Here is a 22,692-nt window from a genome sequence, read left to right on the forward strand (position 1 = left end):
TTCTAAATCTCCAGTAAAAGCACTGGGTGTGAATCCACTGCTCCCTTGATTACAAAGAGTAATTAATTGATCAGACAGGTCTCTGTGTGTGGGTTTTTTTGTTTATTTTTCTAAATTATTATCCTGTGAACTGAAACATAGTGAGGTGCAGTGTGGAGGATATTCTTTCTAAATAGTATTTCTGCAAATCCTGCAAGGAATAACTAATGAGCTGGAGAATACCTTCAGACATTCAGTGAGCAGGCTGCCTACTCTCTCTTCCCCCACACTGTGTGTGCACACACGTACTTGTATTCTATATTTTATGGTGTGATCAAAACCAATCTTTGGTTAATGTTTTAGTAACTTTTTCTCTTTTTCATTGTTCTTGCTAGCAGCAGCAGCAGCAGCATTTGCAGTTTCAATCTGTGGCAGGAAGCATGTTTCCTTTCTTAGAGGAAACCTGAATGAGTTTAAAAGCCACAGAAAAGCACAGCTTGCAGTTCATGTTGCTACACTCTGTCAAAGAAAACAGGCTGCAGGAGAGATGTTGATGTAAAAAAAAAAAAAAAAAACATGTGGTTTTACTCTTTTTCCAAATTCCACAGTCTGAAGAAATGTTTTCAAGCATCTGGCTAATTCACATACCATTAATTCTCTAGAGATTGCACATGCACACACAATTAGACCTGCATCATTTATTTAAAAAATGAACATACTCCTGTATTTATTTATATTTTTAGCTCTGTCAAATTGATAAAGGATGTAGAAGAAATTCTATATCCAAAATGTGGAGAGATCTTCTTTTAGAAGAGTTAAAAGCATCAGCAGGGCCATAACGAAGCTTAGTTTAAAAACCATAAACACACTTTTTTGCTATGAGTGAATGGGTAAGTGACTTTTTAAAGACATGGACAAACACTTGTTAGAAATTCTTTGGGTATATAGCCTGCCTTCATACAGGAGCTAGCAGAGCGGGTACCAACCCTGATATCTGAGGTCCTTTTGTATCACAGTAGTATGAATAACCTTCTCTTTCTTTGTTTCTGCTTTGTGGACTGAAGTGAGTTGCTACCAGCTGAGGCTTCTTAGCTAACTTGAGAGCTTGAATCTGAATTATCTCAAACAACTGCAAGGACGCAATCCTTGAGGCGAGGATCAAAATCGAATGCTGCTAGAATACTTTCCCTTGTGCATTTGTGTGACTCTGCACCAGCTTTACTAAGAGGCCAGCGTACTCGCTCAGAAGAAGAATTTGGATCTTGGTGAGAGACAGATGATCGTAGCCTGCTTCAAAGGATGTGTGTGGGATGGGAAAACTAATGCATGTCCTAGCTACCCTGAGTATCTGAGTACTAAAGAGATTTAAATCCTTAGAGGCTAGGATGTTCTCTTCTCCTCCTTATCAGTGAATTCCTGTGAGGTCTGTTAACCAGAAATACAGACTATGGTTTGTACCTTTCTGTTTTATGTCAGGGTTTCCTCAAATAATGTTGCTATGGAGATCAGTAAGAGTTTTAACTAAGCAAGGATTGCGGCACTTTGTCCTATGGATGTAAATCTGTCTGATATGTAGTGTATATCATGTTCTGCTGTGCTGCTTACGTTTGAGGTGTACTTGTTTGTTTGCCTGATTCCTGTGTAGGAGAGTCGAACAACTTCCATGCTTTATTCATATTACTGTGATATTAAAAAACATCAGAATCAGGATTAGCACTGACTGTGCTAGGTCCCATGTAAAGACAGAGCCCTATCCTGAAGAATTTTTAGAATACGTATCTAAGCCCTGTAAGCTAGAAGGAAGCTTGTTATTAGCAAAACTCTCCCAGGCTGGAGCCTTTGTCATAGTAGCAGTAAACATATTTGGCTGACTGAAACAGAGAAGTCAAAATAATTTAGGAGGCAGAAACAGAAATTTTACAGCTTGGAAAGCAGGAAGAATCTTCCCAGTTCATGTTAGAACTTGTGAAGTGGATTAAGGTACGGGGACAAGGGCAAGCAGAACGAGTACTGAATATAAATGTCCCCTTTACTTGGGTGAGTAATGGGTATGCAGGCTCTATGTGCTGTGAAACGTTGCTGGGAAAGTATCAATGAAAACACTTGAGACAGACAGGCTGTAAAGATGTTAAAATGAACAGTGGATCATACCAGTCCAGAAGCAGGAAGAAAAACATATACCAGTGTATACCCCAAGCTGAATTTTGCAATGAGACTACCCAAGGGGCTGGCTGACCTGCCAACAGTGGCATTTTAGCCAGGGCCTGCTGATTTGCAGTCTTCAAAGGCAAAGAGCTGAAGTGTTTTTCAGTAAATCAGCAGTGGACACACTGGATTTATGAGAGTCCTATGTTTGCAGAGTGGCACTGAGAGAAACTTGTCCCGTTTCTAATCTCAGATTAAGAGGGAACGGCATGCTGATGAACAGATTCAGAAGGAAAGTTTAAGAACTCGGAAGCTTTGAAAGAAGGAAGGAAAAAAAAAAAAGGAATAGGGCAAATATGGAGATTAATATTTGGAAAACCACTTGCTCCACCAGCAGCAGCTATGGAGCCCTCCTTCATGCGCTGCTGTAATAGTGGTGCAGTTTTAGAAGGAAATGAGGCTTCCACTGTTTTTATCCTAAGGGAAAAGCTGCAGTCCTTTCAACAGCACCTAAGGCTCGTGCAGCTTGAAGACTGGTGTGAGCCCTTGTCATATGATTAGCGAAAGGTCTGTTCACATGCATCAAAAGTCTCTCTCCTCCTCCTCCTCCCCCCACCTCCTGTTCTAGTCTTAACAATTTAATCCATAGCAGTTTGTCTTCATGGGCTGTAATTGATCTGTCTGTGATTTAGCTCATCAGATTCTCATTAAAGAGCTTGCAGCCTTTGCTATTCATGAGGACTGAGAGTCAGATCTAAAAACACTTTGTCTTTGTCTTAACTGGATTCATTTAGTGTTCTGGGATTCAGGGAGGCTAATAAACTTATATGAGCTATTATTTAAAGGTGAGCTGCCAAGAAAACATGAAGGATGATCCAAGTGCTGCGGATGCGCCGAGCACTCTCTGACATTGCATGTCAGGTGTGAGCAGTAGAGAGCTGTTGTTAAAACCGCAGCGAGATTTTCCTTGCCGCTCTGTGGAAGATGTCCCAGAGTGCCTTGTCTCTGCGTGATCAGATAATACAGCTTTTAGTGGAGCCGCTGGAGCTATGGCTGTAATGAAGACAGTATTTTATGCTAGAGGTGTCAGCAGGATATGCAGAAATACTGTGTGTGTTATATATACAGTTTGCGCTTGACATCTGGTTTTCCTTTTTAAGCAGCAGTATTGTTCTTGGTTGCTGTCTACTCTGGCAGTACCCGTAATAACATGTGTTTCCCACATAGCCTGCACACACACGCAGAGAAAATGCCTGTCACCATCCTTTAAAAAGGATATACTGACAGTCTGCAAAAGAGAACAATACTACTGGGCTGCTGAAAGCAGTTTCCGTTCCCAAGTGCTTTAATGAACACTTGAAGCAGTTCCAGGCTGTAGGAAAATGAGATGGTATCCTAACGTGGGTTCTCTGTTTTGTTCCTTTCCAAGCCTGACTCTGCGCGTCAGAGAATTCCATAAAGATGAATAATTCCTCGCAAATAGCGAATTCATTGCACAGGCATCGTCTAACTGGGAGTGCCTTGGGGTTTAAGGGACTACAACCATGACGGACTCTTCAGTTCCCCGTATTCTTGAGATTCTTTTAAGACTGCAGTTCTGCCAAGAAGTATATGCGATTGGATCCTGTGTCTGTGCAGAGCCTACTGACTACGGTTGTGTATGGTGTGAACCTATGGGGCCCCACAGACAGAGCCCTGAGTGAAGCATCTGAACCCTAACAGGGCACGTTAACAGTCCAAGTTAACTGATTTTCCAGTTGTTTTGTGTTTTAAGTTTCTGAAGTCTTTGGGAAGAGAGGTCTTTCTTTTCTAATTGCTCAAAGTTACAGTGTTTATAAATACTCGAAGCTTGTGTTTATAATCACACATTGTTCTACGTAAATATTGATACTATTTTTTTTTCTTTCTTTGTAGTGTACAGAGGCCAAAAAGCATTGCTGGTACTTTGAAGGATTATATCCTACATATTATATGTAAGTAGTCATCACTTTTCTTTTTGTTTTCTAGAGATCAAGCGATGATTAGATTCTCTTGGCTCTTAGTGTTATTCTTTCACTAATTATACTTTTTCTCATCCTTTTTCTCCTTTTCCCTATTGAAGGGGAAAAAAAAAAGCTGTACAGACTCATTTCCCCACCATTTCAGGCCACTTTTCCTGTTGAAAACGAAATGTGACATCTTAAAAAAAGGCTCTTATTTCAGAATGCTGAAAGGAAACACAAGCAGAACTAGCTGTGTGAGGAGACAGCTCTCCCTTTGTTTTGAACAAGGGCAGGTAATCAGGCAGAATACCAAGAATGCTTTGAAAATAAGTTTGTCCCTGTGGGACTACTGTTGTTTAATTTAGAGAGTTTGGGATGATTTGTTATCCATGGCATAGCTGTCCTTTTGATGAGTGGCATCTACATGCACGTCAGGTTTGGACATGAACCCAATGTCAATGAGCTGTAGGTGCGTGATTGAGGATCTTTCTGAATTGCAGTTTTATCTGACTTAAATTGCCCAGAGCAATAACAAAAAGGTGGGGGAAATGTGTGGAATTGTTCCCATGGATTTTGGGGCAGAAAGGAGTTAGATGCGCTGGACTTTGTTCCTGGGCTGTGTAACTTAATACAGAGACAGGTACGTATATGTTAATACAGGTATGTATGTATTAATTTCAGAGTAAAAAGAAAGAAAGAAAAAAGAAAAAAAAAGGACAGAGGAGTAGGTAGCAGCAACAGGTCATCTGTTTCCTGAGCAAACCCTTCTTGCTGAAGGGTTGGAAATTACTGTAATCCTTATGTTGCCCAAGAACCTCCCTCCCATTTCTTCTCCGCCTCCACTTCATCTGCCAGAAACAGGAGAAAAAAGGTAGAGACAAAAAGCAGCCAGGAAGCTAGGCAAGAAACAAAGCTCACTGAAAGAATGAAACGCTTACTTACTGTGTGGTTTAATCGTCTGTGCTCCAGAATATTAACTGGTTAGGAAGTGTTTGTGCCTGGAACTTCCTGCCTTTTTTCCAGGTGACTGAAATGTTGAGAATTACTCATAAATGGTTGGCCAGAACAGATAGATGAATTTAAATAAGTTAATTTTATTTGCATACGAATAACAACAGGTTCCACCTGCATTTTATTTTATTTTGCTGCAACGTGGGAAAGGAGCTGAGATGTTACACAAATCCTACTGTACCCTGACATTCAGGAGTGCGTTATTCATCATCACCTTGGCGTTCTGCTTACGTTTCTGCCCACACGCTTTTGCAGCCAACGTTTGTCTCCCTTGTTAACACAAAAGGGTAGCTATGTGGATTTTGGGTGTTAGCTCAGACTCTTCATGCCCCAGGTGAATGCACAGCAAGTCCTGCAAAAGCAGTGGGTACAAAGAAGCAGCTCATTATTTGCAATAGATCTGATATGCACAAAGTTGCTTTCTAATTGGTTTCCTTTTAGTTACTAGTTTATTGTTTTCTTTGTGTGCTGAAATGGATTATTCTGTAGAAAACTGTGTATTTTCCAGTACATCAGAGAGGTTAATTGGAAGTGCACGCAGCTCTGGCCGTTGAAAGTTGTGTATTACACTGAGAATTGGGAGAGTAGCATTAGTGTTGGTGGGTGGTTGTTTAAAAAAAAAAAAAAAAAAGCTGCTTGGTTTGGGAGAGTTTTTTTAACATGCAGGGAAAACTGGTGTACCTTGACTGTATCAGGTCAATCAGAAGACTATTACTAGCGATGGTGTTGCTAGGATAGTTACTGTAGTACCCTGTTATCCAAGACATTGCATAAATACATGGCAAATGCGAGTCTGCTGGACAGTCTAGGTTGATGGAAAAAGGAAGGGGCAAGGGGTGTGGTGTGTATGCTCAGTGATTATTGTGGTGCTGGTGAGTGTCATGTTAATGCCGTTATTATTATTAAAATCAGGAATTTAGGTGGGAAAGAAGAAACACTAAAGAAAGGCAGTAAGGATTTGGAGAGGATAAAGCTTAGAGTGTAGGTGAGATGTGAGGGCAGGTGAGATGTGACAAGTGAAGAAAAGTGGAAGGGAGGGGAGAGAGGGTATTTGAGCCTGTAAGAGCTCAGTGCCTCTAAAAGGGAGCTGAGCCAAAACTGTAGGAAGTTCATTGATCTGCAGTGTCTGGAGTTTCCCACTGTGCTACAATCTGCAATTTTAGTTCCTGTTGGTTAGGCCCCCTAGCTGGTTCCTACCTGCACTGTCTCTCCACACCTGTATGGCAGAGGAGAGGCACGAAATAGGTCTGAATGTCTCCTAGGATGAAGGTATAGGTCAGTGACAAGCCAGTCCAGGAGTCTGCAGTTACCCTGCTTCTGCTTCTCCCCTCCTCTATCCTAGTCCCATCACCTTGGCATTTGTCGGACCCTTCACTGAATTAATTCTGCTTGCTATCCCACAGAAAATTGTTCAATTTAGCACGTTCAAGTCAGAGCGTTGAATCAGCCCAGTACAGTTTTTGGTGAGCGCAAGCACTGGTGAAGTGGGAGGGAGGGAGGAATATGCATATTGTGGGGGAGAAGAGAGGCATGAATAGGATCTCCTCCATTAGCATACAGTTACATGTTAAATCATCTGAAGGCATACTATGTAACTTCAGCCTGAGAGCATCTATTCTTTGCAAATCTAGATCTGAAATGTGCTGTAGTGGAACAGGCTATATTTTGTCCTGTCACTTTCTGGAGCAGCAATTTCACAAAAAGCAAATATATTTAGTCACTCAAGTACATAATAGAGTCCTTTCTGTTTTCACTGCTTTTCTAACAGAATTTTTTTCCATCCCATTAGTATAAGTAGTCTATCCTTTGGTCTTGAGACCCTCTTTGCAGACTATTATAAAACTCAGCCATGTAATCCTTCTTAATGATCCTTGCTGTGATTTCAGTCCCAGGCTGACAGTATGCGCTCTCTTGGAGACATTTTGTTTTACAATGAATAGATGGGCTTGTCAGTTCGGGAATAGGAAGTCCTGTGTCTATTCACAGATACAGTGTGGCGCGCACAGAGCAAGGCCTCTCTGGACTGGCATGTCCGTATGCCTTATCTTTTCTGATTAGGCACCTCCTCCTAGAAGGTGCTGTGTAATAGCTGATTCTCTCTAAATTGCCCAAAGTAACATAAACCCAACCTGGACCGTCACATAAAATCTTTATTACCTTTTATCAAAAGTTTAGAGGTAGAATAGCTGAGCTAATCTTTACAGGAAAAGATCTACTGCAGCTACCCAAAGTCAGGGATAAGACTGTGTCTGCTAAGCAAGAGGAGCATGGGATAAGAAATCAGTGTGCTAAAATAAGTGTACTAGAAATTCAGCTTTATTGGGGACAGCATTTTCTGAGAAAGGACTGTTCCTTTTTTGTAACTTGATTTTCTTAATTTTTGACTCAATGCATCTTTAACTTTTCAAAAAGAAAAAGTTGTTAGAGATGTTGCTCAGTGCTTACTTAAAATGTGTTGGTTATGCTTCCTGAACTACCAGCTAGAGCAAAGGTTGGAGGTCTCTGTCGTTATGGAACTGATCATATCTTTCCCTGTCCAAGTAATGATACAGCTTTTTCTGTTTTTTCTGGTGGACATAACTGTTCTTGCCTTCATAAATCAACAGTCAGCTTTAGTTTACTTAGAGGAAATATACTGAATTACAATTCTATTTCTTAACGCTAGACTAAGGAACTGATCATTTTCCTGACCTTTCTACTTCTGCTTTGTTAATCCATTAACTTAAAATGCAGTATATTTGAGCCTGGAAGCCATCACGAAAACTTGCTGTGAATTTTAGAGAAACAGTACTGTTCTGCTGTTGATACAGAAAATTACTAAGAGTGCTCTTAGTTATTATTTCATTATCATTATTTCCTTATCAGATTTTTTCACCAACCAAACATCACTTCTCCACGTGCTAGTTTTCTGAGTCCCACGATATTGTCAGTCTGCTACTTTACTCCTGCTTCAGCAAAGCACTCATTTTTCTGTGGCCTGCAAAAACAAGCAAGCAGAAATTAAACTGAAGGAGGAATTAGTCATTGGGTTCTAATTCTCTGCCTTTAGAAGAGCAGAGTGTCAGATTATCCCTAACTTCGCTTAAAGAGTTAGAACATACTTTTCCTTGTATGGATACACAGAGAGCAGTTGAGAATTAAAGCTGTCTGGACAGACTTGATTCTGATCCTCTATAAGGATCATCGTTTGACCCTTATTTAAATAAACCAACTCAGTCTTATTCTGGACCTGAAGTGCTGACAGTTGGTAGTGGGACAGTCAGGGTATTTTTCTTGCCTGCTACAGAGAATAATGACACAGAATTGTGTCTAGACAGAATCAGAAAAGATAAGGCATATGGACCTTTTGTACTCTAGCATATTCGCACACAGTGAGTATGCTAGCCTGCAAAACCTTCTCCTGAGTATGCAGACAACAAGTATACAAGTATCCTAAGTATCCAAACAGCAGCAGCAGCATTTAAGATATACTTTTATTGTTTCTTCACTTCTGAATTGGGAATGAATAGTAGATGGAAGGCTGCTTTCCATTTTACTGATGAGGAGCATTTTGATTAGAATGATTGTGGAAGTGTACTTCATTGCAGGGAGAAGTACGTTCCAGGGACGACTGACCAATCCTATAGGCCTTTTCTGTTTATTTTTCCCCTTGTTGTTAGCTACCATCACATCTGAGCGTTTAATGAAGTGATAAATTCCAGATGCTAGAACCTGCATGTTTGTAATCCTCTCCTTTCCTCTCCAGACCCTGGCATGTTCCATAAAGCAGCACAAATGTTTTGAATATGAATGCTAAGCACTAAGGCAGTACATACACTGCCACTGATGTCACACTGGGTCACAGTGAAGGGGTTGGCCTGGAGGGAGAAGGGAATTTTGATGCCATCTAGTATTTGATTAGCATTATTTCAGATGACCCTATTGGGTTATGGTGTAATGGCATTTTTAATGAAGTGATACTCTAAAGAGAAGTAATGAGGAAAAGAAAGTAGCTCTGATTATAGAATCAGAGAGTAGCTGGGATGGGAAGGGACTTCAGGAGGTCTGCAGTCTAACCTCCTGCTCAAAGCAGGGTCAGGTGTGGAGTCAGCCCAGGTTGTTCAGGGCTTTATCCAGTTGTGTCTTGAAAACCTCTAAGGAAGGAGATGATGCTTCCCTGGGCAACCTGCTCCACCGGGCAACCTGCTCCACTGCCTGACTGTTCTCATGGTAGAGAAGTTTTTCATTTATTGATTCAGAATTTTTTTTGTGTCAGTTTATACCCAGTCTCTGTCATCCTCTTGTCCTGCACCACTGTGAAGAGCCTGGCTTCATTTTCTCGGTAACCTCCTCCTAGGTATGGCAGGCTGCTGTTGGGTCCCCTTGAAGCTCTCTCTTCTCCCGGCTGAGCAAGCCTTGTTCCTTCAGCCTCTCCTCACAGGGCAAGTGCTCCAGCCTCAACCATCTTGGTGGCCCTCTGCTGAACTCACTCCAACTTATCGATGTTTTTCCTTCTACTGAGGGCTCCAAAACCGGACACACTATTTTAGAGGGGGTACAACAAGTGCTCACTAAAGAGGGATAGTTGCTTCCCTTGATCTACTAGCTGTGCTTCTGCTGATGCAGCCTAAGGTGCTGTTGGCCTTTATTGCTCCCATGGCATACTGCTGGTTCATGCTCAGCTTGCTGTCCATCAAGACCAGCAGGGCCTTTTCAGCAGAGCTGCTCCTCAGCCTACAAGGGATTTTTCCTTCTCGCGTGCAAGACTTTGCATTTGTCTGTGCTCAGTTTAATGGGTTTCCTGTCAGGCCATTCTTCCAACTGATCTAAATCCCTCTGAGTGGCAGTCCTGCCTGTGAGCTTATTGACTGGTCCTCCCCGTTTCGTGCTGTCTGCAAACTTGAGTGCTCTGTCACTCACCTGACTTCCAGGTCACTGATAGAGATGTTAAACAGGGCAAGTCCAGACCCCGTGGTACTTTACTGAGTCTAGGTAGCATATGACCCGTTAACTCCTGCCCTCTGAGCCCCCGTCCAGACTGTAACGTCCTAACTTGGGTGTTAACTGTCGGAATGCTATGGGAGAGCGTGTTGAAAGCCGTGCTGAAGTTGAAGTAAATGACATCCACTGTTCTCCTGCTTGTTCAGACTTTATCACAGAAGGCCATCGGGTTCGTCAGGCATGATTTATGCTCGGTAAATCCGTGCCACGTGTTCCCAGTAGCTTTTCCTCTTTCATGTGCCCAGAAATGCGTTTCAGGAGGATTTTTCCAGTGACCAAAGTGAGTCTGACTGGCTTACAGCTCTCCAGATCATTCTTCTGACCTTTTTGGAAGCTGGGTGCAACATTTACCTGTCTCTGGTGACTGGAGGCCTCCCCCATCTCCATGACTTTTCAGAGATGCTAAGAAGTGGCCTTGCTATGACACTGGCCAGCTCTCAGCACCCTTGGATGGAGCCCATCTGGTCTTTTGGACTTGTATGGGTTAAATTCTTGCAAGTAATCCATGACTGAGTCATCATCCTTTGCTAGTAATTTCCTCTCCTTGAACCCTGCCTCTAAGCGCAGAGGCCTGGGAGACCTTGCCGGTGAAAACGAAGGCAAAGAGGCACTGAGTACTGACCTGTGTGCACTGTCACTAAGTCACTCAACCCGCTCAGGAGCAAGCCTGCGTGTTCCTTGTTTCTTTGCTGCTGCTAGTGTAATGTTAGAAGCTCTCCTTATTGCCCTTGATGTCTCTTGCAAGTGTCAGGTCTAGGTGAGCTTTGGCTTTCCTCACATCAGCCCTTCCTGTGGGTGCCAAGTTTCTAAATTCTTCCTTTGCAGCCTGTTCCTGCTTTCACCTCTTGTGTACTACTGCCTTTTTGCACTGGAGCTCAGTCATGGGTTCCCCGTTTAAGTATGCTGTTTCATGTAACTGATGCACTGTGATGTGAAAGACCTCCAGGAAGAAACGTGGAAACTTTCTCTGGAAGAAAAAGTTACTGTTGCTGCTGACAAATGTGTGAAGAACAGCAGAAAAAGAGGGGAACGCAATCTTATAATCTCTTATAAACCTTGTTATCTGAAACAGGACTTGAATTAATGTTAAAAACATGTTCTGACAGAAGTGCTGTATTTTCAGGCTAATATGTTTCTGCTATAGAAAATAGTTTACTGCATGTAGCAGGCAGTTGCATGTGTACTCATCTATTTTACGTTCCTTAAATCTATGTATCTTTTCATTTGGAAGAACTGTAGTATTAACCCCCAAAAAAGTTTTGAACGTGAAAATATTAGCAAGCGTACATTCCTGCAGTACATTTGAACAGTCCATTGTTTTCCTTGTGCTGAAGAAGAATGCTGATATTGTATTCTGTTTCTGTGCTTTTTTAATGGCTTTTGAAGTAGCTTTCATGTGTGAAAGTTTTCCCCCTCTCCCCCTTCCCCTTCATTTTGACTCTGTGCATGGTCACTGATTAAAGTTTGTTTTATTTATCTGGCAGTCGTATTCGTTTGGGTTTTGAGTGTTAGCCCTTAATAAGGTATTTGCTTGATAGTCTGTCCATAACAATATTTTTGCATGTTACCGAGAACCTGAAAAATATTCCAACGGCAAACAAGAGAAAAGCAATTTCTCTGTCGTTGTTACCCAAGTAGGTTAGAAAATAGTTCTTTTGTCAAAGCATATAGAAGAGACTTAGAAAAACCCACAATCTAGATATTAGGCTTGTTGCATTATGGGAGTTACTTTGTGTGCTCCACATCCTGTTATGTTTACTGCTTTTAATTAAGTTGGCTTTCCTGATGATACACTTAGCTTTCCAATTACAATTACAGCTGCATGAAATGTCAGCAGGTGTGTGCTTAGGGCAGTAATCTCGCTGTTGATTTATTCTTCTGTTTGATTTGAAACCAGCATGGGAGGGAGAGGGGGCCCGGTGTAATAGTTTTGCATGATTCCAGACCTTTTGAGTGGCTGGCACAGTACAAAAACAGAGACCTGGATTCAGGCCAGGGCCACCAATTTAGCTGCAAGCAGCTACAGGAAAGGCTTGTTTGCATTTGTAGTTCCACTCAGGAACATACGTGCAGAGTTTGTATCTTGAAGGAAGACGGCAGTAATTATCAGACCATCTGTATAAAAAGGCAGCAACAAACCCCACCACTATCGCTCAATCTTGTATGATCTTAAACCGTAATGGTACAAGATATCACAAGTAGCTTGGATGTTCTACGCTATTAAGGTGGTATGTTCATTATTTTAAGTAAGGGACTAGATCCCCTGGATATTTATGGATCTGTTGATGTAGTCCTCACTGTTGTGAGCACCAAACTGTTAAATATCTTTCCGTCCAGATGAATTTTCTCACATGGATCGGGTTCCTAGTGCCATAGGCACAGCCCAGGGAGAGCGAGGCCACCAAAATAACCACCGTCTGAACTTGCTATGAGTGACTCCCAGAGAAGGGTTTAAGATAGCAACCTTTGCAGGTGATCAAACAGACGATTGACCTAATTCGAGCGTTGAAGCTCTGAACTATTTCTTAGAGTTGGGGGCTGGCCAGGCATAGGCAGCTTATTCTGAAAATGGAGAGGAAGGAGGACAAGGGAGCAGCCTTTCTCATTTGGTGGAGAACACCTCTGGTGTCAGCTCCCCCTCTGCCTGCCATGGAGCAGGGAATGCAGGTCAGACCTCTCATTTCCGGAGGGTGCAGGAACCATAGTGGCGGCTTATCATAAGTGAGTCTTGAGCCTCGTTTTTTCCTATTGGAGCTGTTGGACTTGAAATATTCATCAGAGCGTTGGTTCTTCCACGCCCTGGGCAAGAACCTTAATGCAAGGCTGAGAAGCAGTTCCTTCTATTTTCCTGTTAGCAGGACAGCAAAGTTTGTACCTGGTCTGAGCTCCAGTGAATTGCAGCAAGGAGCACTTGCTGCCTTCTTGGATAGGATGAGCCCAAAAGTTTTGCAAGACTTTGTGGCGCCTAAATTTTGGCCGTTAGTACCTGCTTTCTTCTCTGTGCTTGGTCCTGTGGTGACTTGGCGAAGAAAAGAATTTGCTGTGCATTAGTGTGTTAAATGCAGGCAGGTGGCACTTTCATGGACACCCATCGCCCCCTGCCAGCAGACTGCTCATAATCTCCCAAGGCAGATGCAGTAGGACTTGCTCGCCCACTGGGAACAGTATGAGGTACAAAGAGCGAACGGTGCGTTTAATAAGGGCCTGATGATTACCTGTAAGTCCCCATCCCTGTTGGAATGATAAATTTACACTCCCACCTGCAGAAAGTCAAAAACTGTCGCGGTACAGATTAGGTGTGTCTTCTTACTTATGCCAGAGCCTTAAATTAGGCTCTTTCTCTGCTCTGTTCTGTAAAATACAGGTCCACAGCCTATGTTAAGAAATGGCTATGTGAGGTGTCAAGCGCTGCCACCAGCGGACACCCCCTGCTGGTGGAACAGTGGAACAAGGGAACCTTCCATGTTCCAGCTGGAACAATGTCTGCTAGGTTTTGCCAGAGGAGAGTCGGAGAAAATTTCCAGATGGATGTGTGCAGCCCGACAAGGCATGTGGTGAGACTTGCTGCATTTACAGATAACAAGGAGAATCCCTCTGTAGAATGGCCCTCCTCTTGGGGGTCTGGGAAGAGAGGGCTGGGGACATGGCAAGCTGTTGGGCTAGCAGAAGCCTCATAGGATGGTTGGTCTGATAAGAGGAGCTGAGCAAATGCTCCTCATCTTACCAGAAGTAGGGGAGGATTTAGTGTATTCTGTTGAGTTCTTGCACAGGGCCAAGAGGCTCTTCACTCGAAGGATAATTGAGAAATAATCCCTCTTTCAGCTGTTGCCTGCTCTTGTTTTTCATGTTTGCCTGAAGGACACGAGCCAAATATCTTGTCTCATTGTGGGAGATTTTAGTTGTATCAAAGTGGAGAGGAATCTAATTTGAGCAGATATCATTTTTTATCTCTGTCTCTGTTGTTTCTACTCTGTAGAAAAATTGACCTGAAAACCTATTTCCTCTGCTTTGCCTCATGCTTTCTTAGGTAGTTATGAGCTGGCTGATTTATTAAAGTACCTGGTTAACTTATCTCTAGTGCTCTCCTGTGTATCAGAGGTATTGTTTTACTTTCAGGTACAGATGTTCCACTGAGGTCACAGCTACATTCAGCTATGAAGCAGTGATATTCCTTGCATATATTTAATTATGTGCTACAGTAGGCAAAATCAGGGCTCCATTTTATAAGACACTGTTCTTGCATGTGCTGAAAGAGGACCTTTGCTACACATAAGAAAAGAAGAGAAACACAGAAAGTGACTTGCCCAAGTAAAACTGATTACTGACAAAGGGGCAACCAGACTGTTGCTCTTATCTACTGAATCTGTGATTTTCAATCTTTTCCAATTTCTGGGACCCTAAAATTCACCAGAAGAGGTGCACACCTTTGTGTGAATGTAGATATAATTGCAATAGGCTTCTGTGAGCCCTTAGAGATCTTGATTCTCCTCTCCTCAGAATTAGACCCTATATGGTAAGATGAAAACCATTGTAATAGATCATTCCTACTCAAAGGTATCTTATCTGTGATATGTTTGCATGGAGTGTGTGTGTAAGCATGCTCAAACTGGACAGTTTTGGGCGCTGGGAACCTGTGACTGCAGATAACCACAACGGAGTCATGTACCTCCTGAAAATAGGGCCAGGTAGGCAGTCGTGCCTGGGAGATGCAACCAGCTCCACAACTGAGACTGGAAAGAAGATGTTGCCTATCGTTTTGCTCCACCAGCCAAGGACCTTGCCCATGATGCTTCCCCTCAGGCACTTCAGTCAATGCCAGGGGAGGGATGCAACCTTTGTTTTGTGGCATCTCTCTGGAAAGAGATTAAACCACTGCGGGACTCGTTGCTGAAAGAGTTACTTAGGTAGAACTCCTGACTGCACAGCCGGACTCTACGTTGCTGAGTGTACTCAGCGATTTCTGTGTTCGTGTCTAGGTGGGCTGCTGCAGCAAAATGGATACCTTGGGATAACCTCTCCACAGTGCTGGTACTGTTAAGCTCCTTCGCTTGTCTGGTTGTCTTTTCCGTGTTCTCAGTGACCTGGATCTTTCCTTGCGTAGCAGTATAGGCAATGGCTTTCCTTCAAAAACTGCTTTTTACTGGGATTCAGAATGGCCTGAAATGAACTAACTGGCAGTGAAAAGACTTTGTAGAAAAATAATTCCCTCTCTTTCAGTTATTCAGTATGCCTTCTATTGATCCTCTTTCTTCATCCTTATCGTTAAAGTCTAATTCTGATTTTTATGACAGAGTAGTCCCGTTGAGTTCAGTGGCCTCACTCCTCGTTCACAGCACATCCAAACCTCTAACCTTGATCAGAATAGTTTTTGCTAGTCACTCAGTGGTGTTTGCCTGCTTTGTTTTTCTTTTCATTTCATGGCTCATCTGATTTTTCTCTGTTTAGAATAACTACATACTGGCAGCTGAGTTCCAGGCAGATTAAATCTCGTTTGGTTTTTCTTTCTTCATGTATTTTTTTTTGTTTTACATTTTGTTTGTCCTTTAGGCAATTCAATACACATGAGTTTGCGCACACATACACACCCACTTAGCTGTCTGCCTTCATCTGTTTAGTGGTAACAGACCCGAGCCTTTTGGCTTCAAGGGCTCCGTGGCAGTGGTGTGACCACGGAAGCTGCCTGGAGGTGACCCAGGCTCAGGGGTTTGGCCCTTGCAGTTCTTTGCCAGCACTTGTGGTCCATTTCCTAGTGTTTTATCCCTGCCAGTTTTAGGACTGCAGTTGAGACTTAGCTTCATCTGGGAGCCTATTCCATAGATGCTCCTCGTTGTTCCCCCCAAATCTTTCTCTTCCATTCTTAGTTTCAGTCTATTGCTAACTTCCCCTTTCCTTGAACTTAATAACTTCCTGCCCTCCCCCACCACACACACTTTAAAAACTGCCTGTGCTGCTTGTTTTCCAGTGAATACCAGTCCCCACTGTAGATCTTACACACACGCGCAGCAGTCACTTCACCTATCACTGGCATGCAGTCTTTTTTGGAATTAAAATTGGCCTTGTGTGCAAGCCACTGCTTAGAAATCGTGCAATTTACTGTTTCAAAAGGAGTTTTGGTTGCTGTAGAGTTTTTTCCCTCCCTCCTCCCTCTGTCCCTGTGTCTACAGTAGTGTCTCTGCCACTTTGTATGGATTAGTAATTTATTTTTTGTTTTACTCCTCCAAAAGACATTGTTGCTCAAACATCTTAAATGTTGAATCAAATTTTGGTGCATATGATGTAAACGGTCCACAGTGGAAAACTAAGAATACTGCAGTCTGCATTTCCAGTGGATGGTATTGATGGGAAATACCCGCGTTGGGTGAGGACAGGGAACATTGTCAGACCACTATTGCCTCACAGTCTACCAAAGACTATAATCCGTGCTTTATCTCTTTAACTTCTCCAGTTTCCAGCAAGTACCAATCAGGGAATTTATTTTTAGATGCAGTTCTTTCCTGCGGCAAGTCTGCTAAGAAGGGACTTGTTCAGCTGTGTAGGTGCAAGTATAAATGGAAAAGTGCTTCTGGCCTATTTCACTGAGCAGTTGTTATCCACAGAACCACATGTAAGTATGTGTGTGTGGGGGGTTGTTTTGTTTTTGTTTTTAATGGGGTCATACCTCATACCCTTCATCTGAAACTTTGTGCTTTGCTTGTCCCTTACGGAAAGAAGTTCAGCTTCAGTGTTTAAGCGAGGACCTGTACAAAAAGCTTTATTGGGTTTGGCTTGTAGCAGGGGTGTGACACGCGGTGCAACTCCGGTCTCTGACGCAGCAGTTCTTTGGTGTGCTAGCAGTACACATAGCTGGACATATAGGTGCACTCATTTCACTCTCCTGAATTATGAATGAAAAGATGTACCTGCTAAATCATAGATCACCTTGTGGGCAGTTTTAAAAAGTGATAATGATGAAGCTGCAGATTAGCAAAGCAACTAATGGATCATGCCTTATGCTACATCACGGGTGAAATTTTGTTCTGTGAAGCAAGCAGCCATAGCCATCGCCCTAGGGAAGTGCAGATCTCGGGATCAGCATTCACGTGTGAAAGAGGGGAAATTGCTTTAGAATAGTCTTTTGTACGAGGTGAGCTCAGTCCAGGACAGATTGGTTTTAATAACTGCTATGTCCGACTGAAGAAAGACAAAAACAAAACCTGACAAACTTTTTTGAAAAAGTTGTTTTTGTTTTAATTTCAAGCAACTCTTCCTCAGATAAAGCTGCCCCAAAGTCAGGTTTTCACCCTGAATCTAGGGTAGCCGAATATTTCAGGGGACCTAATGTAGGGTAGGTGCTGGGATTGTCACAGGGAAGGTACTCCAGTATTGGGCACAACAGCAGGTAGAACAGTGAGTGCTTCCTTATTAAGCAGAGCCAGCGCAAAAGTGTAACTTTTACATGTATATTTATGTATATGAATATTTATATCAATTCAGTAAATATATGTGTGTGTGCTTAATTGCTTTTTTCCTCAACCAGGGTCTTAATTCTGCTGGGGTTTATTGTCAGGAAGGAAGAGAGAGTACATCAAAGATAGATTATGCTTAAGCTTGTATATTGCTCCATTAATAAGCTGATTTTATTGTCGTCTTTTGCCCACTAATAAATACAGCTTGTGTAAGTAAGTTAATTTCGTTGTAATTAGGATTGATGTTGGCAGAAGTTCAGTGTTGTTTTTTTGTAGTACAAAGAACAAGAACAAAAGACTAGCAAAGCTTCCACAGTACCCTAACAGAAGTCTCAGCAAACCGACCATTTGTTCTTCCAGGCTTTTTTGGCACTACTGGTGGAAAATACGAACAGTTAGCACATTGTTATCATGGTATCATCCTTGACCCAGGGCTCCTATATACACATACATATGTACATGCACATGGGCACACATGCAAAGTCAAGCCCCCGTTTAATACTATGAGTAGAAAGTGAAAGTTTTTCTAGTATCTGATCTCACAGGGATTTCCTTCCGAGTCATGATACCGGTTGAGCTTCTGAGGTTCAGCCAGAAAATGTGGTCGTTAGCCTTGGAGGAGTTGCCCCTCAATGCTCAGTGGCTACTGTAAAATGAAGCTTCCCTAAACAGAGCCCTAGTGAGAGAGTCCTCAGTCTTTTGCGTCTTCATTTACAGCCATGTTAAAGTGCAGTCGTCTGTATAGGAAACTTCTATTTGATGACCTGTTTGTTTCCCATGCAGTGGTCTCAAGAGCTTCAAAAGCGTTCCTCAGTTGAGACTTTCTGTCTTGAGGTTCATGCTTCAGTCCTCCTCTGTAGACAGAACAGCTAACCCACTGAGGCTGTAAAAATGCTGCTGACATAAAGCCTAGGCAATTTAAAGATTAAAAATGAAAAGTAAATTCAGGTATTGCACTCATCATAGAGATACTATTTTAATTTTGATGATTTGAATGACCGTAATTATGTATTTTAAAATAGCCTTTTTCCGTCCATTCTTGCTCTAGACAAAACATGCAAAATAAGCAAGGCAAGAGAAGAGCGGGGGACTACACCTGTTCTCCATAGGCTCTAATTTAGTTGGAGTCTAATAAAAGTTAAGATCTTGGGGCTTGATCCGGGAAAAGACTTTGGGGCTTTCGAGTTGGACAGTACAGCAGAGCGCAGGCACCTGCCCAGTGCATCCCAGCACATGATGAGGTGTAGCTGGCTGGGTGTTGCTGAACAGGCCAGCATGTGGAGGTACAAATAAGGAAACGCTGACTTTTATTTTCTGACCTTAGTTGCCTCGAGGAGGGCTACAAGAGGGCAGTCTCCTAGTGAAGTCAGGAACTCCTTCCCTGCTTTCCCCAGATCAGAGCTCCCACACGAGCAGTTGGTTGTTAGGGTCCTGGCAAGCTTTAAAGAAGAAAGATTGGAGATTGGGAGACTCCTCGGTTACGGGGCAGCCGAGTGGGTGTTTTCCCTTTTGGCATTAGCGCTTTGTTGCATTTCAGTCTCCAACCAGTGCCTGAATATATCAGCCGACCTTGCCATGCTGATCAGTGCCTCAGATGCTCTGGCTTAATTAAAGAAATCCTGCCTTCTTGTCAACAGAAGGATGCACACTGTTTTCAGTTGCCAAACAGCCAATTGTGTTATCCATTGAGCATCTTCCTCTGAGCCCAGTTGGAGGCCGAAGCCTGTGTGACTTGACTTATTTTGAGAGTGTAGGCTTGTTAACTGAGCATGTAAATGTGTAATTATCTGTACAGTTAATCAATTGATTTTTTTAACTTTATATACAAATATAGGAGCACAATTAAGAGGTTGGGCAAGTTTTCCAAAACCAGATGCCTAATTAAAGGTGGGCGTTGAGCGTACTGAAGTAAACCCTTAAAGATTGATCCAGTTGTGATAACCCTCTCTTTTTTTTCGCTATGTGAATCTGAATCTGAATGTTTCCATCTAAGAGGAAAGTCTGTGACATGCTGTAGTTTCTGTGTTACCTCTGTCCTTTTCCTACTGAACATGTAGCATGTTTCGTTGGTGTAGGAAATGGCAGTTACCACAGAAGTTGTTCAGATGTTGCTGTTAACATATGTGGTGGCTTTAGTTTTAGTGAAACTGTACCTTGTACTTTCAAAGGCTAGTGCTACAATATTTTAAAAACCATTCTTTTCTGTGTAAAATATGAATTTGAAATGTATTGGTGGAGGAAAGTTTAGTTAAATAATAGGATTTTTGGCAGTTGCAGTTTACTACCAGCAAAACTGTGATGGAGAATCCAAGAGTATATCTTGCTATTGTTTTATGTGTATTCATATGTAATAATATTAATATGTCCATAGACGTATGAACATATATTTGGGAACAAGTAAATGCAAAGTATATCTGTGTCCATTATAATGGAATGAACTCTAGCAGGTATAAATGCTAGAAAATTATTTTTTTTCCTGTTTGTTTTATTTATTTTTCTTCTTAGTTTTGTGAAAGAGTAGAAAGGAACTCCATGGATTTTCCTTCGCTTTTGAAGTTAGTCTGAGAAGTAAAAATGCAATTATTGGCAAATAATAGTACGCACTAAGTTGTCTCTGTTTGCCCTGGAAGCTGTCAGTTTGCAAAGAATGAATTATCTGGTAGTTTTGACCTTGTAATTCTTGTCTTTTGCAGTGAGTAAAGCCCCAAATGGTTCACGATCGATGTCTGCAATGTTCATTTACTGTGAAATAAAACACAGTAATATTATTTTCCTTTATAACATATTCTGATATATAGAATTAAACGCCATATTTAATCCTTTTGAGGTCATTTTGAGGGAGGTATGTAGGGAGGCAGTTTCAATAACATGTAAAAAAGTTTCTAAATAGTGATAGAGCTGTACCATGATAAGTACCTGTGAGTTGACATTTTTATCTGGCCAAGTGGTCTGTTCTTACTCAGTTTGGTTTGACTTTTATTCCTGGTGATGACTATAGGATCTGAGACTGGGTAGTAGTCCCAGAAATTGGGTATATAAGGACATTGAGCGGGAGGGCTATGGTGCAAGTTTAAGGGCACAGTGATGGTTGAATTTGATTATTTCTTCTTCCTACAACTTCCTAAATCAGAAGTAACTCCAGAAAAATTGACAGGGTACAATTAGTGCATGTCAAAGTAGATCAGGCTATGGGTTACAGTCTCTGACGTTAGCGTCTTCAGAGTCCCGAGTTAGCAGCGGTGTCCATCCTTAGCAGGAATCCCACCCAGGCAGCAATGATGTCAGGTCTTGCCTCCCAACCTCATAAGGATGTTGTACATAAAGCCTCTGGCAGCGGAGCTGGTGGCATCAGGCTTGAGGGTTCTTCTACGCCCGTGTTTCGTTTCTGTGGTGTCAGTTTGAAACAACTGAATTTGTTAAAAAAACGTTACTGTTGAGTATATCCCTACGTGGGCCCAGATTCTGATGTGATGCGATTTTACTTTGAGTGGCAAACACTCCCCTGATGTCCTTTTTTCCTTTATTCCTGTGCAGATGTCGCTCCTATGAGGATTGCTGTGGTTCAAGATGCTGCGTAAGAGCTCTCTCTATCCAGCGACTATGGTATTTTTGGTACGTCATGACGCTTTGGAATGTTATGTTCATGGTGTCCTATTCTTGTCTTGTTTATATGATTTGAAGCAAGGTATTTTCTGCCCCAGTATTTCAAAGTAGGGTAGGTGCAAGTAAGTGGTAATGCATGTGTTCAGATAAAATGCAGGATTTGGAGTTTTAGCTTATAAAAACCTCCTGATGCCCAACCCCCCTATGCCAATAACAAAAAAGTGCTAGAAAGCACTGGAAAATGAGGTTACTTGGCTCGGGTTGACCTGTCCTGTTTCCCCATTCTGTTGGTTTGTACAGGCAGTGGTTCTAACTTTTGTCTAAACTTGCTCAGTTCCTCATACCTGTCCCAACCACTACCGAGTGGCAGCACTGTCCATTTTTGCAGGCCCTCCATTTTAAAAGAGGATGCGTAAGGAGGATTGTACATTTATGCAGAGTTTAAGACAGTCTTGCCAGATGAATAAGGCTTCAGTTAAAAAGGCAAGGTACTTCTGTCACTATGAGGATTTCACTGGAGATGACGGCAAAGGAAAAGAAGGCAGAAAGATTTGAGCTCGTGAAACCAGCAGCTCAGTAATCTGGATAAAGCTTAAATTAATCACTTTTATATGTATAATGAAAAAATAAGGTAAATTCTTTTTAGAGGAGAATTTTAAAAAGCACCTGAATGAAACCTCCTCATTACTGCACAGAGAAAGCAAAAGCTCTTCTAGAAAACCTGATTTTAGGCATTTTTATGTAGAATTTAAAGAGTGTTTAAAAAATAAAACCTTCAAAATTGGAATGAATAAACACTGAAAAACAGAAGCCTGATCCGTACTATAATACAGAGATTTCTCAAAGCTGCCTGTGGGATTTCAATGTACAATCCTTACTGATATAACTAGGAGTTCTGCATCTGAATCCCTAGGGTGACGTTGTAAATCTCTGTTTTTCTGTTCAGAGCAAATCCTTTCCAGGATCCCTGCCAAAAAGGAATGTATTAATTTTGGCTTAGAGAAACAGGACCTCTTTCTGCTCTCATTTCCACTATTGAAACAAGAACAGAATTTTGACCATTTACGTAAAAAACCTATCGCTGCCATGCAGTGTCATTTTGTCCATCTCAGTCCTCTGGGAATGCTCCAGAGGAAAAAGCGTTGCGTGCAGGCTTGCCTCTGGCCAGCTTAGGTAGAGGGAAAGAAAAACACTCTGCCTCCAGTGCTTCCAAAGGATCCCAGTTGTTCCTTGTCCTCCAGGAAAGGGTCTTGAAAGAAAAGAAAAGGAGGTGACAATTATAGACAGAAGATCCATTAGCACCAGGCAAGAAAATGCCAGCATCCCAGTTGCAACGGTTTGCAAGAGCTTGCATCAGTCACTAGCATGTCTGATAACTGATCAAGAAAACACAGTGAAAAATATTTCTAAGAACAAAATCTCCTCACACGTTCTGGCTGCAAATGCATATCTCCGCTGAAGAAGTGCAAGGGCATAATGAAGGAAGTTTAGTTAAGTTGGAAAAGGAGCTGAAACAAAATAATATCCTTTTTCTTGAGAATGTATAT

At 42.1% G+C, this 22,692-nt stretch overlaps 1 protein-coding gene across 1 annotated transcript in view; it reads left to right on the plus strand.

The window, feature by feature from the left end:
* VOPP1 (VOPP1 WW domain binding protein) overlaps positions 1-22,692 on the plus strand; it is a 69,503-nt gene that overhangs the window by 41,241 nt on the left and 5,570 nt on the right. Inside the window, exons 2-3 of the mRNA XM_068936014.1 lie at positions 4,039-4,097; positions 21,077-21,154. Of these exons, the coding sequence (XP_068792115.1) occupies positions 4,039-4,097; positions 21,077-21,154 (137 nt within the window). The remainder of the gene's footprint in view (positions 1-4,038; positions 4,098-21,076; positions 21,155-22,692) is intronic.

The sequence above is a fragment of the Struthio camelus genome, chromosome 2 (assembly GCF_040807025.1).
Source record: "Struthio camelus isolate bStrCam1 chromosome 2, bStrCam1.hap1, whole genome shotgun sequence".
Lineage (NCBI taxonomy): Eukaryota > Metazoa > Chordata > Aves > Struthioniformes > Struthionidae > Struthio > Struthio camelus.